Source organism: Meriones unguiculatus, chromosome 9 (assembly GCF_030254825.1).
Source record: "Meriones unguiculatus strain TT.TT164.6M chromosome 9, Bangor_MerUng_6.1, whole genome shotgun sequence".
Lineage (NCBI taxonomy): Eukaryota > Metazoa > Chordata > Mammalia > Rodentia > Muridae > Meriones > Meriones unguiculatus.
Genome location: NC_083357.1, coordinates 99,450,852 through 99,469,969, shown reverse-complemented (window position 1 = coordinate 99,469,969; position 19,118 = coordinate 99,450,852). Strand labels below are relative to the sequence as shown.

General features: G+C 39.2%; 1 protein-coding gene across 3 annotated transcripts; it reads left to right on the top strand.

Annotated features, from left to right (window-relative positions):
• The first annotated feature begins 200 nt into the window (after nt 1-200).
• On the top strand, nt 201-17,820 carry Fbxl3 (F-box and leucine rich repeat protein 3). Of its 3 annotated transcripts, none has more exons than XM_021641228.2 (5): nt 201-578; nt 4,151-4,499; nt 7,407-7,529; nt 10,593-10,764; nt 15,065-17,820. In XM_021641228.2, exons 2-5 carry the CDS (start codon nt 4,152-4,154, stop codon nt 15,706-15,708), a joined length of 1,287 nt encoding a protein of 428 aa, XP_021496903.1. In that variant the 5' UTR covers nt 201-578; nt 4,151; the 3' UTR covers nt 15,709-17,820. The 3 variants fall into 3 exon arrangements, with proteins under 3 accessions (XP_021496903.1, XP_021496901.1, XP_021496902.1); XM_021641226.2 differs by having other exon boundaries at nt 264-396; XM_021641227.2 differs by lacking the exon at nt 201-578 and adding an exon at nt 749-912.
• Nucleotides 17,821-19,118: the final 1,298 nt, after the last annotated feature.

Genomic DNA, 19,118 nt, shown 5'->3' with positions numbered 1-19,118 from the left:
ACTCCCCGCCCCGCAGCGTCCCCGCGCCAGCGTCCTCACCTTTCCGGTTGAGGGCCCGAGAAGGGCCCGCGGCTCGCCGTGGACTCCCACCCGCCCACGCCCCGCCCCTAAACAAAGCTCCTGCGGCCGCCTCGGCGCGCGCTCCCGCCCGGCCCCGCCCCCCTCGGCCGCGCGCCCGCCCCGGGGCGGAGACGCGCAGGGGCCGGCGCGCGGCCGCGGGGCCCGGGCGCCATCTTGGATTCTGTAGCTGGGCCGAGGCTTCGGGGCTTGCTGCTTGTCGGCTGCCGCTCGCCGAGGGCGTCCAGGGCGGCGACGAGGAGGTGCCGAGGCGAGGGACGCGGACTGCGCGGGACAGAGGAGGAACGCTTCCCCCCCCGGGCAGCCGGAGCCGCCAAGGTGGAGCCGCGTCGGCGCCCGCCGCGGGACCAGCGTCTCGGATGCGGGCGGAGCGCGGGGGGCCGCGACGGCGGGAGCGCGGAGACGGGGTCCAGGGAGGCCTCATGTGAGAGCCGCGGGAGCCGCCGCCGCCGCCCGCGCAGCCCGGGGTGGTGTGTGGGGGAAGCCGCCCCCGGCAGCAGGTACGGCGGAGGTTCGGGGCCGCAGCCCGGAGTCGGGCGGGGAGGTCGGCGGCGGCCGGGGGCGCGCGCGGGCCGCGACGGGGACGCCCCGCCCGGGCCTCGGGCCGTGTCAACAAGGCGTGGTGCGCGCTCGGCGGCCGCATGTGGCGGGCGCGGGGACGGGCGGCGCGGGGGCGGGCGGCTGGAAAAACCTAGGAAAGCCCGGGGAAGCCAGGCCGGGGAGGCGGCGGCTCCGCGCCGAGCGGAAAACTTGGAGAAGTTGGGTGCGCCCGCCGGGGCCGCGCCGCAGCCCGCACCCGGAAGCAGCCGGGTCGGCGTACCCCCGAGCCCAGAGGTGAGAGCGGGAGGCGTTTTGTTGCTAAGGGCGCCTCTCCCAGCGGCCCACATATTGTCATTGCCGTTTTCTTACACGCAGAAGGTAAAATGTCTGTAACTCAAAACTCTAACCTCCTCCGGGGGGTCGGGATGTCTGTCTGTCTAACTCTTGGTTATCTGTATATCCGCTGTGCTCCTACCGTTCTGAGAATTCATCTCTTTCATATTGGCATATGCAAACGTCATGCCACTGGGGTTTCTGTTGCTGCACGCCCAATATATGTAAATGTCTAAGAGAGAAAGGAAAAGGTTCGATTAGCTTCCTAATCCCTGGTGCTGCTCAGCTAGTTAGTAGGCCTCCTTACTAGTTTGCTTCTTGGATACTTGATAGAAATACTAGCAAAAGTTCCTGCCACCGTAGTTGTTTCTCTGGGTTCCTGGAACACTGCAACAAAACTTCAAGAGCCCAGGATTTCTGTGCTTAGAACATCTCATTAGTATTTATCGTCCCATTTTGATATGCCACGCTACTCCTGTTCAGAAGTGAAAGGCACTTTCACTAGAAACAGTGTAAAGCCATTGCTTCAAAGCAGTTGTGTACTAGTGAATGCTATGAATTGTTCAGCTTTATACGGCAGAGCCTCATGTGTAGATTGTTAAAATAAAAAGCACTGGCAGTTTTGAATTTAAAAGACCAACTCGGAAAAAATGGCATTTAAAAACTTTATTAGTTGTTTATTGACGAATGTTATTTTCACATCTAGTAGTACATAGCACATTTTAGCATTTGGCCTTTTGTTTTTCTATTGCTTCATAATGATAGAGGCATTAATTTCATAAGGCCTGTGATAGTCCATAGACCTTAGCTATTCATAAACTACTAAGTACTTAATATATACCTTGGTAATCCGTGTATTCAGTGTATATTTAGATCAAGAGTATTGTTCCTTAGTGTTGGATAATTTTATATTGTCGTCTCCTACTCCTTCCAAACTTGGAGCTGTATTGAAACACTCTTCATTTAGAATTAGGACTGTTGAGAGGCAGAAACAGTGTGATCTCTGATTTCCAGGCCCTCCAGGCTCACATAGTGAGATCCTGTGTCAAATAAAAATTGTATAAGCTTAGGATCAGCAGAATCGTTGAGTGAAGCTTCCATTCTTCTTAGTTTTGTTTTTGAATCTGTATACTTGACTGTAGAAAGGACTGTTTCATCTTTTTCTTGTGGCTTTCAGAGATTTCTCTAGAAGTAGTGGAGCAGGCTGGCATAAAGGTCTGGAAATAGGAAGACTGTCTCATTCATTTCTGAATCTCTGCATCTCAGAATTCTGAGTAGTTTTTGGCAATAAGAAAGTCTTAAGTCCTTGGTAGCAGACTCTTAGTTATTTGACCCAAATTGAAATGCTAAAATTAAGGTTAAAAACCTTCAGGATAAGTTAAAGTTGGAAAATGGGTCATAATGACAGGCTAGTAGGACATTTTTATTGGAAAAGTTTTTTTTTTAACTTTAAAAGACAGCACTGTCAATTATTCTAACTTTTCTCTGAACACACATAACAAATCTGTTCATAGATTTATAAGTAAGTTTGAATCTTCCATAAAGCCATCTTGTTGTACCTCTGTCACTCGTTTTCTGGATTGTCCTACAAGAATATGTCCTTTTGTGTGTGTGCATCTGTAGATAGTCAGATGTAGGAACAACGGAGAACAAACAGTTCCTCTGTTAAGGCCTCCTGGATTGGCATGACAGAGGTCTGTGCCTTCTGTCATCCTGTTTCTCCTCTCCGGCCCTCAGCCCTTCATAGACTTTGCCAGCTACTAGAGGAGAAAGCCTGTGCAGGTGCACACCCTTCATTACATGGAGGAGTCAGAGATTCTTACGTGCTGATTTGTCACGAGTTAGTTGGAGTCACAAGCCATCCTTTCAAGTCTGTTTGGACCAGTGCCTTACCAGAATTGCTGTCTAGAAACAAAAGCATTGTAGGTCCTAGACGAAATAATACTGCCAAGGAGTGGTCCAGGATAGTGTAGAGTGCAATGTACTTAGTCAAGGAAGAAATGAAACTGTCCTTTGAAACTTGATGACATTATTATGAATAGAAATAATTGTGTACAATGTGGAAAGGAAGAAAAGCACAATGGGAAAAAAAAGACTCAAGCATCTGTAATCCCACTGCCTCTAGTTAGCTGTTACACTAAGTTAGTGGTGCTCATGCCAGTGTGTTTCTCTGTGCCACCACTGCCCCTCCCCTTCTTTGAAAGAAAAATTAAATTGTTCTCCACCTTCTGGGGACAATCACTCTTTTCTACCAAGTTGTGTGATGGTTTTTATACTGGGCTGCTTTTAGAAAGAGATCAGTTGGCTCTGCTTTCAAAGGCCCTAACACAGGGTTCTCTCACAACCCTGTATCTTAAGATCTCTGTTTGCAAACTGAAGCATCTGACAGCCTTGTAATTTACCCACAGTCATGGAGCTAGGAAGAAGTGTGGCTAGAAATCAAACCCAAAGAGCTTGGTGTTAGAGTTTATGGTACCATTTGCCATGAACAGATCATCTTCCCAAGAAGCAAATGGAGGGAAATGGGTAAGAATATGTAGACAAAACATAGAGGTATCATTGAGAAAAACACAGGAAAAGCAGAGTGATGGTAATGTATTGAGGAGAAACCACATTCCAGCCGAAACAACCCATAGTCAGGTAGATTGCTTTAAATAATTAATCTATTGTATGCTGCTACAGGTTGGACATGGGCCTGGAGTATTTAAGGTAAGGGCATTAGCATGGGGCTGTACTCTCAGTCCAGGTTTACTCCCGTTAAGCAGAGGTTGAATATGTGTAGCAGTGATAGCACACGTCACAGGCTGTTACTGATCTTACCTTTTATTCTCTCTGGAGTCGAGAGGTTCATGGGGACATTACTTCAAACTTGCCTGAAAAATTGAAAAGTATTACTGTAGTTACTTTAAGTAGTTACTTTTTATACTTTAAGTAGTTGACTGCAAGTCTTGAGTTATAAATTTATGGCTTACTTAAATTATAAGTAGTGCTTAAATGTGAATGTTTAAAATCACCTCAGGAATGTTCATCGCCATAGCTTTTTTCATTGTATTTTTCTATTCCTGAATTGTTGGTTCAGCTCTTTGTGCATATTTCTTTTTAACTGTCCAAATACAAACACATGTCTTAGTGACAGAAAATGAATTTGTGATGAAAAGTTAAGAAGGATGGGGAAAAAATGATGGTTCTTTCTACATAGGATGAAACGAGGAGGAAGAGATAGTGACCGTGACTCACCTGAAGAAGGCACTGCAGAGGAACCTAAGAAACTGAGGACTACACATGAGTGTTCTCAGCCTTGTGACTGGGGTAACCTCCTACAGGACATTGTCCTCCAAGTGTTCAAGTATTTGCCTCTCCTGGACAGGGCTCATGCTTCGCAAGTCTGCCGGAATTGGAATCAGGTGTTTCACATGCCTGACTTGTGGAGGTGTTTTGAATTTGAACTGAATCAGCCAGCTACATCTTACTTGAAAGCTACACATCCAGAGCTAATCAAACAGATTATTAAAAGGCATTCAAATCATCTACAGTATGTCAGCTTCAAGGTAATACCTTAACTCCGTCTGTTAAGTAAAAGCATTTTAGTGGCTTTAATGTCCTGAACAATAAAACTTCTTATGTCTTTAAAATATTTGTCTTTTTAGGGAGAATGCTTAGTTTTTAAATCATTGCATGCCTTAGAAATTATTGGAAGTAATTTTTAATATTTCCTGGAACTTAAATACTGTTTTACAATTAATTTCTTAAAAGAACAAAAGCAGCCATGAAGTAGGCATAAATAATTAACTAAAGCTTTAAGTTAATGGTGAATGGTTGGCAAAAAATTTGAGGAAAGAAATGTAAAACAAACATTAGGGCACTGGTTCTCAACTTGTGGTTGCAACCCTTTGGAGGTCACGTCAGATATTTACATTACGATTCATAACAGTATCAAAAATACAGTTAGGAAGTACCAATGAAATAATTTTTGGTTGGGTGTCACCACAATATGAGGAACTGTTTTAAAGGGTCACAGCATTAGGATGGTTGAGAAACACTTCATTAGGGCTGTTTTTTGTTTGTTTTGAAGGAGGTTGTTTGGTTGGTTTGGTTTTTTGTTTTTTGAGACAGAGTTTTGCTATGTAGTCCTGGCTGTCCTGGAACTTTATAGAGAGATTGCCTGCGTCTGTCTCCCAAGTGCTGGCATTAAAGGTGGGCACCACTGCTGCCAGGAAGTGTTGCTTGTTTTGATACATTTTTATTTAAAGAAAAAAAACCTTTTAAGTCTAAAGATGGTATAGAAACTGAATAGTTTGAGTACATTTTAGAGGGAAACAGAAGAGGAGTCATAGAAAAATGCAAGAGCTGTTTGCTTCATTTCAGTGTTACAAGGGACATATAAGATTCACTAAATGGTGAGATAAATGAAGGAAGGCAGTATTTTGAGATTTGAAGAGTACTAAATGAAATCACAGTAGCGTATGGGAAAACAAAGTTTCATCAAGTTGTATTTTGAAGATGAATAAAGAAATATCAGATGCTTGCTGAATCCTTAACCCTAATTTTTTTTTTTTACCCTAAAAAATGTAATTACTGTTAAAAGAGGAACATGTGCCAAACATAGTGATTCACTCATGTAACTCTAGGACTCAGGAGTTTGAGCAGAAGAATCAACGGTTTGAGGCCTTCCTGCCCTATATATATTAAAGCCTTCTAGCTTAGAAGTATTAAAAGCAAAACCCAGAAAGCTACAGTAAAAGCACAAGGATTGCCTGGTTTGCCTCTCTTTCCTGTTTGCTAAAGGCTTAAGTCGGCACTAAGCAGTGGCCTAACCTGACCTGCAGCCCATCACTGCATGCTGTCTTTCTTAAAAGGCAGGGGAGCTTGGGATATACCTGATGGAATAGATTGTGGTCATAAAAGTACTAGGTTATTAGGAATAGGGTTACTAATTACAACTAAACAGAAAAGAAACATCAGGACACCTGTTGTGACCAGCCTGGATTACACAGTAAGTTCAAGGCTAGCCAGAGATATTTACTAGGACCCTATTTCTGGTAAATAGAAGAGGAAGATGCCTAGTTAATTTTGAATTTACTAGATTACATTGATAACTTTTAGTGTAGGTGCAACCCAGACACACTTATTAAGATTCAAAATCTTTTGTTTGTTTGCTTACCCGAAATTCCAATTGGCAGTGTTATTTGTTTGATAAGGGGTAGCATTCAAGCAAACCAAAGCTGAACTCCTCACTGCCCATCTAGGGAGGAAACTTGAAGTGCTTTCTGTTGTGTTTTAGTCATCTTTGAGTTGCCTTAGAGTGTTCTAATGGCAAATACTATAGAAGGAGGAGATTGTAAAGCTCATTTCTGCACAGTAGGTTGGCTGGGTCCTTGGTGTTCTGTTACAATCCTGTGACACAATTGAGGTGTATGCTATAACTCATAAAACCATTTGTGCTTAAGTTTAATATTTTTGTTAGAGATTTATTTGTGTGAGGAAGTAGTTTCTAATTTAGAAAGCAAGCACATTGCAAGGATTATTCTGGCCTTTCCTGATAATATTTAAGTGGTCAGTATGGACTGAAGGAATTTTTAGTCAGGTTTATTAGTCTAGAAGACTGCTTTTCAAACTGCTCAGTAGACTCACCAAGGGGAGTGTCAAGGCAGAGCTTGCCCAGTTTTACTCACAAAGTTTCTTACTTACATGGTTTGGTGTAGGCCTAACAGTTGGCTTGTCTTCAGTACTCACATGATTTTTATGTTGTCCGGGAACCACTGTTAGTGCATTTATTCCACATAGTATAAGATTTAAGATCTCATTTGGGATTCAGAAAAACACAAATTTGGGAATAAAAGTAATGGTGTTACAGTTTAACCTTTTTAGTGTAGAGGAAACAAACTCTTCCCCTTCCATGGTGTTTGGTCATGTAATTCTTTTTTGCAGGAAATGTCTAAGCATGAAATGTCTTAAGGGCAGCTGTCTCTGTTTTTTTGTTTTTTGTTTTTGTTGTTGTTTGTTTGTTTTCTTGTGTGTGTGCTTATTTAGTTGGACACCCTTATTTAATGCTATGTTCAAACATTGAAGAATATCAGGTTGTGTGGTTCATCTGAAAATTATAAACAAATAGACATTAGTTTCTTCTGGTGCCCTCAAAGAGTTCATCATAGACACTTTGTTTACATGTATTGTTTGATTTAACCAAGACAAAAAACAAAATTGATTGATTTTGTACAGTTACTTTGAAATTAACCAATTTTTTTCTTTCCGCACTGAATCCATAGATACACATGTATATTAGGATGAACTCTGTTGGGAAAATTAGACTGAGGTTGTAAGGATGATTTGAACACGAATATTCTTCAAATGATAATGCACTAACTTAGTAACTGTACTTTTTGCTTTTATAAAATTAAGATATTCAAAGAGAAATGTGAATATATACATGATATGTGTTTTTTTTTTTTTCTAAGGTGGACAGCAGCAAAGAGTCAGCTGAAGCAGCTTGTGATATATTATCACAGCTTGTGAATTGCTCTTTAAAAACACTTGGACTTATTTCAACCGCTCGGCCAAGCTTTATGGATCTACCAAAGGTATCTGCTGGTTTTGTTTATGCCTCTTGCAGAGGAATCCATGAAAGCCCCAGCATTGTTAGTTAGTGTTAACAGTGAGAGCAAAGCAGTGTGTGTCATGGAGAACTGGTTGTTGTTTAAAGTGTTAAAAAACAGTATTTAGAGTAGGATTTTAAGGAGTTTTAAAATTTTTTCTTGTGTATGAGTATTCTATTTGCATGTAAGTATGTGTGCCTCATGTGTGTCGATGCCTGCAAAGGCCAGAAGAAGGTGTCATATCCCCTGGAATTGGGGTTACAGGCAGTTAGGAGTTGCTATGCGGGTTCTGTTTTCAAACCTGGGTCCTCTGCAAGAGCAACAACTACTTTTAACTGCTGAGCCATCTCTTCAGCAATAGTAAAATATGCTGTTAAGCATTACCTTGTTCTTCATTGGTAATGTTAAAGAACAAGTGAATTTATAGATGACTGTCTAGGTAGTGGAAGTGCTAAAAGAAATAGGTGAAACTAAGACTAACGATATCAGAAAAGGGGGTACTGTAAACAGTTCTTTCTGAGCTTTCAGAACACGTTGTTGAAACTAAAAGTCAAAGGTAAAGAATGCCAGTATTGAGCAAGCATAGTCTGCTTATTTAAATGCTTCTGACAGATGTACTAAAAAGAATATTTTTGAGCCAAGTTAATGTCAGTATAGCTTGGATTATCTTAGAGATTCTATTTCAAACCATTCTTATGAGGATTTAACTGTGTTAGTCTATACCTAATTACAGAACAGTCTGCCGTACAACTGTCCTATTTTTTTTTTTTTTTAACATTTAGTTAGTAGGTGTGTACACATGTGGAGGTCAGTTCTCTCCTTCTACCATGTGGGTTCCAGGGTTTGAACTTGGCCTGTAAGGCTTGGTGGTAAGTGCCCTTACCGTATGAGCCATCTTACCAGCCCACAACTGGAAACAGAAAATAATATGTGAGTGTGTGGATGTGTGTTGCTGAGGATCACAACTATGACTTTGCAAGTGTCCTAATCACTGAGCTGCATTCTGCACACCAGCTAACAGCAATTTGAATAAAGAATTTTTTTAGGTATGCCACAAAGTAAAATATGTAGGTTAAAAAAAAAACAACTTGTTTAATTGCATGTGTGTAAGTGTTTTTGCCTGCATGTAAGTATGTGCACCATGTATGTGCCTGGTACCCATTGGAGGCCAGAAGAGCACATTGGACCCTAGAACTGGAGTTTCAGACAGTTTTGAGCTGCCATGTGGGAGCTGGGAACTGAACCTGGGTCCTCTGGAAGAGCGTCCAGTGTTCTTAACTGATGGACCATTTCTCCAGTGCTAAAATGTATAGACTCACCTCATAATTAACTTTACTAGAGTGACTCAGGCAGGGATATTGAGTGTGAATTATAACTAGTAGGTAATTGTTCCAGTTTAAAAACAGGACCAAAATAAAATATTGAGTACAAAACCTCTATTTGATTTAAGTTTCATTAATTTTGTACATTTTGAGATAGAATGTTTTCTCATGAGTGAAGAAGAAAAATGGAGAAGAAAATCTGTTTAACATTTTAAGATTCTGAAGTACCTGAGTCAAATCACCATGACTTTTAGATCTGCCTGTGCACAGATTTGGACTCTTACTCCTGAGGCCAAGACTCCTGCAGACAGTCTAGAGGATTGCAGTTAAGAGGGCTATTCAAGACCTCACTCTAAGAAACTTAGGTACACAACGTAGGGCCATCTTCTAGCCTCCTGGGAAGTGAAATGCTCTGATTAGTATTTTATGTGCCTGTCATCTTTAAAATGTATTTATGTATGATATATACAAGAAAGAATAAACTGTTATAAAGCATGTTGAATGTAATTTGATTTGTATCATCTGGGGTATTACATTACATTGTATCAGTTTACATGTATGTAATGCCAATTTAAGAACTGTTGATGTAGCTGGGACTGCCTCAGATGCATCTTGTCCTTTTGGATTGTTTTATGTTTTGTTTGCTTGTTTATTTGGTCTTTTTGTTGTTACTGTTTTGTAGAAAAGATTGAAATAAGGTATTTCTGTATTTTGGCTGACTTTAACAGAATAGAAAGTAGAAGAAATCTATGTGACCATAGCAAAATCAGGACAATGAAGAAACCGGTTAGCATGCAGTCATGGGCTTACTAATAAAGAACTGTGATCATGGAAGACACACAGTTGTTTGATTTGAAGATATTATGTTAATGCATAGTTGTTTAACCTCAGAAATCAGTTGTTTAGACTGAGTAAGAAAAAAGCAAGTTAAGGAATGTGACCAAGGAGGTAGTATTTCCTTATACTCCATCGTCTGTTAGCGTGGCTTCGTCCTCTGACACTGCTGTAGAGAATTTATAAAGATAGGTGCAGGGTGCTGGTGGTTCTATAGACGTGCTAAATGGTGGTAAGGCCTTTCTTCCCTGAATTATTTGCCCATTGATTAGAGTTTATCTCAGCTCTGATTCAAAGTCACATGCTTTAAATATGCTGTTGTTCTTGTTTCCATAGAATTTCTTTTGATCAGATCTAGTAGATTACTTATAAGTAAATTACATTAAGATCAAGTCTTGAGAATCTTTTAGATACAGTGTTTTGAGAGGATTTTAAAGTGATTCTGGTTGTTTTGAAATGTTTGTATGTGCTTCGGTTGTCCAGTTTAAGTTACAGCCTTTGAGTTGATTGATTTAAATCTTGATTGTGCCAGTAGTTCCTTTGTTGATGCTCTTCTCTGTGGTGTATTGTATAGGATACTAGCTTCCAAATATGATGAGGGGTTTGAAAGAGACTCTTAGGCTGGGTTCCAGGGTTCCTCTTTAATCACTGAGGTTGCTGTGATTTAGAAATATGCTGAGGCTTGAAGTGACATTTTCTTCCACAGGTACAAAATGCTTTTCTCAGAGATGTAGAAGTAGTCCCCTCTTTAACTGTATGGCAGGGGTGCTGCCTTTTAACAGTTTTGAAATTCTTCATTAGGGTGCAGACAGACATAGCTAACCTGTAAGGAAACCTTGTGAAATGTCATTTCTGAAGAACTGAAACAGTGTTGTAATCTTTTGTCTTTCAGTCTCACTTTATTTCTGCACTGACAGTTGTGTTTGTAAACTCCAAATCCCTGTCCTCACTTAAGATAGACGACACCCCGGTAGATGATCCATCCCTTAAAGTGCTAGTGGCCAACAACAGTGACACACTCAAGCTGCTAAAAATGAGCAGCTGTCCTCATGTCTCTCCAGCAGGTATGTCATGTTTTTACCAGGCATATTTTAGTAAACTATATTGTTTCTCAAATTAAGAAAATTGTTTAATAGTCTTGTTAATGAACTTGTAAACTTGCATAAAAATACTCAGTGTCCTAATAGCAGTAGCATAGTATCTGCAGTATTGTAGCTTAGACTGATTTTCATTCTATTTTCTAGACATTTTATGTGGTAAATTGAGTATAGTGTGTGCTTGAAAATGGATAAATAACATGAGAAAAGAGGAAGGTTTATTAGTTACTCCTTGCTGGGGCAGAATTTCTGGCAAAAGCAGTTTAAGGCAAAGCATCTCTTTTGGCTCACAGTTAGAGGGCGCTAGTCAGTATGTTTGGGAAGGTACCATGTAGGAGCATGAGGTAGCTGGTCTCATTGCATTATCTGCAGTGTAAAAGCGTGGGTAAAGTAGAGCCCAGCTATAAAACCTCAGGCCTTACCCCAGTGACTCATTTCCTCCAACCAGGCTCCACTCCTCTAAAAGTTTCACAGCCTTCTAAAGCAGTACTAACAGCTGGGACCAAATGTTCCAACATATATTTATGAGAGACATTTCACATTCCAACAACAAGGCAACATTGTAAGGTCTGCTTGAAGAACATCTTGAGATAAAATAGAATTCTGCTAACTCCGATTTAGCTACAGGTGTTTTGGGTCAGAGTAGTCACAGTTACTTCTCACATAGAGGAGAAAAGATGTATTTAAGCTTAGTTGCCTTTTTGAGAGAGAATGCTCTTTAAAACTTACATTTTAGAAATAACATTATAAGAGGTCTTTTTTATGTAGAATTTTGTAAGTAGTAGTGCGTTGTCCAGTTTGAGGTTACTTAAATTACAAGTGATTTGTACTGAAAAGTAAATATAAACATGATTTTCATACTCCTGCTGATGCTTCATTGTAGGTTCCTCCACTTTTGAAGTCCCTCCCTGTCTTTAGCTGTGATGTTCAGCCAAGTCTTTTAGTTTTTATTTTCTTGCTGTAACAAAGGGTTGACAAATGACTCAGTGTTGACGACACTTTGGTGGTTCTCCCACATTGCCCACAGGAGGGTCTAGGTGATCCTACTGTTGTGTTTATCTATTTGTCTCAGCCTCCTCTAGATAATCACTAAAGCTAAGATGAGACTAAATAGACTTTGGCAGTTACTTCCTATGTGACCTTGATCCCATTTTATTGTCTGCTGTGAGTGAGAGCTCTCTTCCATAGCTTCATGGTGTACAAGGTTCTTTGGTTCCTAACCAACAGGATCTTGTTTGTTCTTCACTCACTGTCCCGTGAACTGTGAGCCCTAAGGACCTGGCGTTCTTTGTTTGGACCTTCCAGTGGGGTCAGGACACTATGCCTTGTGAAAAATTTAAAACTTTTAACCTACTCATCAATATATCAGCATTATAAAACTTTTATTGAAAAAGAATTTATAAGCAGGGTGTGGTGACACCCACCTTTAATCCCAGCACTCAGGAGACAGACAGGCATATCTTTGAGTTCAAGGCCAGCCTGATATACCAAGCAAGGGCCAAGACAGCCAGGTAAAATAGAATTTTCTTTGAGTCTACCAGTGGGTGGAATAATGACACAGAGACCTTTTCCCTGCTCCTCCTCTTCTTTTCTGTCTGTCTGGTGACCACTTGAGCCCGACATTTCTTCCCAGAGTCCCCCTCTCTGCTAGAAGTCCTGCCTCCCTCTCTTGCCTTTATTTAACTAATCAGAAGCTGAAGGAAGTGTATATCTACAAAACATTGAGACAGGTGATGCTTAACAATCCTACAGTGTGGTCTGTACTCCGCTCTCCGCTGGCACAGAAATCAGCGTTTGAATACGCAGGGACAGTCATTACATGCTACACAAAAACATCACTCCAATGGCCGAGGCTGTTACACAGAAAAACCCTGTCTCAAAAAAACAAAACAAAAGAAAAATAATGTTTGAACCATCTAATTCACACATAGTTCATGTAAAATAGATGCTTTATTGCCTTTGAATGTGCTAACAAGGTGGGGTCTACATCATCATCATTATGAATCTTAGAACACTGTCATTATGACCAAAAGGAAGCATGGCTACCACACCCTAAAAACCAATAACCCTATCCTCCCAGTTCTAAGCAACCACTATTGCATTTTCTGTCTATGCAATTTGTCTGTAATTACAGGGTAATTCCTGTAACCTGGAATTTTATCGCGCGCGCACACATGTGTATGTGTGTGTTGGCGTGTCTGGTTTCTGTTACTTAGCATGTTTTCAAGGTTGTTTGTGCTATCTAATATATTAGAATTTCATTCCTTTTTGTTGCTGTAGAATATCCATTATATTTAGAATACATTTGTTGATCAGTTGGTGGGTATTAGGTCTGTTTTCTACCTTTTGAGTATAACAGATAATGCTTATGTGGAGATTCATGTAGTTTCTGTATGGACATATTGATTCTCTTGGTGTATAGCTAATAATAGGGTTACTAAGTCCTATTGTAGCTATTTTCCCACTTTGAGGAACTGTGTTACATGTCACACACTGGCTCCAGGATACTTAGGTTACCAAGGCAACAAGAAGTGGCAAGTCATTAAAACAAAGATGTAGTCTGAAAGTTCCAAGCAAAGATGTTAGGATTTCTTTAGAACAAAAAATGGCTAAACCCAAAACAATGAAGGTAGAGAATTGCCAGTGTACATTCCTTTTATACATATACTAATGCTGCTTATCTTTTTCATTTACTCATTCTAATTGGTGTGTACTAGTATCATTGCGGTTTTGATTTGCACATACACGCAGCCCATCCCAACTCCCACTGCCACCCTTCCAGAAAAGAATGCTCTTACTCTTGGAACTCACTATATAAAACAGTTCATGTGATTAGATTAGGACTATCTATATAATTTGCCTTAGATGGTCAATTTGTCATATGCCATAATACTTGGTATCCCTTGCCAGATCCACAGAGATGAGGCAGTAGAGTGCAGGATCTTTTGGGCAAGAGGGCATTTTGAGAGTTATGACTGTGGCACCTTCTTTAATTTCTCGTTTGCATCTTTGCAATTTTCTGAATATTTTCTCTTTGTATTGGGGTTTTCCCTGTTGTAGAGATGTGGTTAGGTTGTTTTGAGCGCTAGGGCTTATTTCAGAGTATGTGTGTCTCTAGAAGAACAGAGGGACATACAGGTCTCTTACTCCCTCTTGTCTAAATCTTACTTTATTTCGGTGGGTCACTTTTTCTCCTCTCTGATTATATTGCCCGTTTATGTCCGCTGCTGTAAAGTTTTACTTTGGTGGGCTTGTCTAGATCTCTTAAGTAGTAGCTACATGCCCGAGCTTAGGCTCTTTTTGTATTCTAACTTTGCTGTTGTTAGCTAGTTGCCCCTACTCTGAACTAAAAACACTGTTTGGTTCCTTAGATTTTTGAGTATTTGTGGGGAAACATACTCACTAACATAACCAGTTAAATAAATAGTACTGAAAATGAGTGTTTTGTTAGTCCTGCTCATTTCTAAATGTAAGAAATGGATCGAGTGGGCTGTCTTTTGAATAGATTAGACACTTTGGACCAGAATTCTCCTATAAAGCCACTTTGGAGATCAAATACTGATCTTTGGTAAAGTCATCTGTTACTAGAAGAATAGTTTGGGAGCTGTTTAAGATGCTTTCATAATATAGCTACCTTAGACTTAGATGAGACTGATAAGTTTCCTGTTTCCTGGACAGATAAGACTGATAGTTTCCTATTTCCTAGAAGCTTGACATACGAATTGCATACTATTGTAGTTAAACCATTTGATGGAACTTTTCTTACTCTGTAAATATTTTGTTTCATTTATATTAAGATGACATTTTTAATTTCAGAAGCTATTCCTTATTCTGTTTCAGTTGAAAATGGAATTTTTCTTAAACTGTTAAGTTTAGTGTAATAATATTTTTTATAATATGGCAGTTGGAACTCCAAAGGACTGTGAGTTTGAATCCAACCGTACATAGCTAGGCTACATAGTGAGGTTCTGGGTGAGCACAAACAGAAAATGAGAGCGTACATTTCTAGGATAAATCTTACTTAGATATAGCATATTTTTTAAAATGATAATTGCGATTTTTTTGAGTTATAAATGAACAACAAGGGTGTGGTTTCATATGATAATATAAGTAAGTATAGCTTCTAATACATCACAACTAAATTTTAAAAATTGTGTCAATAGGTAAAAGGAGAAGCTATTTTCTAGGATATGCACTTGATTAAACATTTGAACAGATAAATTGTATAAAAATTTACAAATAATTGGGCTTTTTTTTTCCTTCCAAGGTATTCTGTGTGTGGCTGATCAGTGTCATGGTTTACGAGAACTGGCCCTGAACTACCATTTGCTAAGTGATGAGTTGTTGCTTGCACTGTCTTCTGAAAAGCACGTTCGCTTAGAACATTTGCGCATTGATGTTGTCAGTGAGAACCCTGGACAGACACACTTCCACACTATTCAGAAAAGCAGCTGGGATGCCTTCATCAAACACTCACCCAAAGTCAACCTCGTGATGTATTTTTTTTTATACGAAGAGGAATTTGACCCATTCTTTCGTTATGAAATACCTGCCACTCATCTTTACTTTGGGAGATCAGTAAGCAAAGATGTGCTTGGCCGTGTGGGCATGACCTGTCCAAGACTAGTAGAACTGGTAGTGTGTGCAAATGGTTTACGGCCCCTGGATGAAGAGTTAATTCGCATTGCAGAACGTTGCAAAAATTTGTCAGCAATTGGGCTGGGGGAATGTGAAGTCTCATGTAGTGCCTTTGTTGAGTTTGTGAAGATGTGCGGAGGCCGCCTGTCTCAGTTATCCATTATGGAAGAAGTGTTAATTCCTGACCAAAAGTATAGTTTGGAACAGATTCATTGGGAAGTGTCTAAGCACCTTGGCAGGGTATGGTTTCCAGACATGATGCCTACTTGGTAACAGTTGCATGATATAGGGCATGATGAATAAATAGCACCTTAATTTTAAGAGAATGTATTATAATAAAAGTTTATTTGCTCTAGATCTGATGTAATTCTACTATTTTGTGGCACAGAAATTTGCTATCTTCGGTGAGCTTATATAATGAATGAAATTTGTCAGAAGACCTACAGTTTGGGTTAGGTAACTTCTTTTTGTAGCCTAATAGTAATAACTGTTTAAAAATTAAAAGAAAATGTGGTTTCATATTTGAAAGTAATATCCAGTTATGAAAATGAGACAATTTATAGTCTGAAGGAAACAACCTGTATATTCTAATATCTAAGAAGTGTACTAATAGGTTTTCTGAAATGTTCTCTATGCATTTTTTTTTTAAATGTAAACTTGACATTTTAGGGTCTTCAGTTATAAATACACCTGTTATAAGGTGTGTAATATAGCTCAGGAAAGTGAGCATTTTGCGAGAGAAATGTATGATATAGCTCATAAGAGGCTGGTTAAATGTTTTCAAATGTTATGAAGCTGTTTTAAAAATAAAGATATAAATATCAGAGGACTTAAAACACTGATAAATGTTACAGTGGTTATTAAGGATGGCACACAGAGCCAGGATCAAAGCTAAAGAAATCAGTGGAATAGAAGAGAGGTGGTAGCTCTGTATACACTTTAGGTTTCCTGTGTAATATGCTAAACCATGTAAGTTCTTTTCTGTTATATTATTCACTGTTGTGGCGCCTAAGGCATTGTAAAGGAATGCTTTAATCTCTTTTTTTTAATCTTTATTTAAACTAGTTTTGAACTATTACACAGTAATAAATGAAAAATTTACTTAAAAACTAAATTGAAATAATTAAAAGTAGAACTTTATATAAGTTGTTTATGAAGTTTCATGAAAGAATATTAGTCTCCAGTGAACTTTAGTGATGGCTCATGCTTTTAAGTTTGGAATTACATAGCTATGACAAATACAACTTAAAAAAAAATCAAAAGGAGTATCTGTACAGTTGAGAAACACTAAATTTAAAAGAAGATATAGATATATAAGTTCATAATTGAGTAAATACTACTTCCTGAACTGGAACATTTTAACAAAAATATCTGCAGTTTTGTGATAATTTGGTTGAAACTGGTATTTTATATTATTTATGTAGCTTTTCATATTACTTTCATATGAATAAAGGTAAATCTTAAACTTTGTAGAGTGTAAAAAATACTAAGTTTTGGTTATATAGTTTTGGGTTGCTGGTTTTTGTTTGGTTTTAGATACTGTATGAGCTTGGATTCTGGGCACAAGTGCTAATAGACATCTCTCCTGAGAGAGAGTAGAAGTGACTTGCCCCAGCCTCAGAATACTTCAGTGTCTGACCTGTTGTTCTCTTCAGCAGTATGACTTGTAGAAAGTACACTGATAGTTACAGAAGCTAAGTCTTAAGAGTAGATGAGCTTTCTGAGACTAGAACAAATGTGGCTGTCTACACGATTTATGCTTTTCAAAAGTGATGGTATTCTTTCAGCCACATATGGATGATAAGGAAAAGACTGACCCAGAAGTTCAACATTAAAGGCAACTATTTCCCTCTTACTAAATAGTAATCTTTGACTGTACAGGAAATACTTGTGCTAGTTGTGGTTGTTTTTTTTTTATTTTTTGAACAACTTTGAAAAATGGATTTGATGGTATATAAGCAGTTTTAATAACCAAAGCTTTATTTGAAAACTTACTTTTTGTAATAAATTGAATTACATGCTTGAATACTTTAAGTCACTTTATAAGCAAAACGCATAGCACTTAATTTGTTTATACTGTAAAATATATGTTAAATGGTTTTATCAATTTGAGAATAAAGATAGTTACTAATGCTGTTGTATTTTTATAACTTAAGAGAACTAACCAAACATACAAAGCTATGACATTAGCTTCAGATCTATTATTTGATAGTGTTTAAAACACGGTAGACTGGCTTATTTGAGGATACAAAATTAGGCACAGTGACTCTGTCCTGATGCTCTGATACCTATGAAATTTGCCATGAAATGTAAACTCTTTTATGATTAAAAATAAGGAATAGGTTCCTTATGTATTCTGAATAAAAGCTCTACTTAGAAATGTGACTCTCGGAGTCCAAGAGATGGCTCTGTGGTTAAAAGCTGGTGAATACTCTTGGCAGTTTTCAGCACTCACATCATGCCAGAATTATTTGTGACTCTGGTTCCAGGCGATCTGATGCCTCTGGCCTCCGTAGGTTACTGCATTCATTTGCATATACAGATACCCACATGTAATGAAAACGTAAAAATAAATGGCTTTTTAAAAAACTATTCTTAGGATTTTCTTTAGCCTTGTCTAACCAACCATAATACAAGTCTGTCAGAATAGTTTTTAGATGATAGAAATTATTTATCTTAATTAGATTTCAGGAAACAGATCCAATTTGCTCTGGTAATCTAGGCTATCTTTTAAAAATAAGTCTTGCTAAACAGTAAATAAGTTACTGCATTTTGTTTGTGCAAAACTTGTTTATATTTGAGGCCAGTTTTTATTTTGTTTTGTTTTTAATGGGGTGGGGGTTGTTTCAAGACAGGGTTTCTCTGTGTAATAGTCCTGACTGTTCCGGAATTTGAGTTTTAGACCAATCTGGCATGCCTTTAATAGGCAGAGGCAGCAAATTGTTTTGAGTTCAAGGCCAGTCTGGTCAACAAAGCCAGTCCAGGATAGCCAAGGCTAAATGGAGAAACCCTGTCTAGGGGAAAAAAAAAAGAAGAAAAGAAAAAGACAAAACATTTTCTCAGAGAGTAAAAGCTTATTCTTAGAACTAATAATCAGCTCCCCAAAGTGTCAGTACCTAAATAGTTTGAACAAGGAAGAAACTCTTGGAAGACCATGAAGCTACCTGGACATTAAAAGGTGAGTAGAAGTGTGTCTGTTGGCCAGGTGTGGTACAACAGACTAGAAAGCTATTTAGAAGGCTAAGCCAGGAGGGTTGCAAGTTCAAGGCAGGCTTGAGCTGTGACAGGCCAGCCTAGCAACTGAGACCTTATTTCACAAAGTTAAAGGAATGTTGGAGGGAGATAATAGCTCAGTGATAAAATGCTTACCTTCCATGTATGAGAGTCCAGGCTCAACTCTCAGCACCACCAAACACGTTTACACCTTAGAGAAACTGAAGAATGTATTCTTGAACAATTTCTTCTGTGTACGTAATACATTTTGGTCATTTTCACTCTCCGTTACTCTGCCACTCTTGCCAAACCCCCTCTTTTTTCACATCTTTTTCTTCTTTCTTGGGATCCACTGAGTTTAACTAGAGATGCTTACATGAGCCATCTAGTTGTGGCAATACCACTGGAGAAAAATGAGCCTTCTTCCCCCCAGCAAACAAACTGTCAGTTTACCAAACCCTCTCTTTTTT

Coding starts and splice junctions, on each gene's coding strand:
- Fbxl3 (XM_021641228.2), top strand. CDS start 4,152: ATGAAACGAGGAGGAAGAGATAGTGACCGTGACTCACCTGAAGAAGGC. Junction 4,500..7,406: donor TACAGTATGTCAGCTTCAAG/GTAATACCTTAA, acceptor TTTTTTTCTAAG/GTGGACAGCAGCAAAGAGTC. Junction 7,530..10,592: donor GCTTTATGGATCTACCAAAG/GTATCTGCTGGT, acceptor TTTGTCTTTCAG/TCTCACTTTATTTCTGCACT.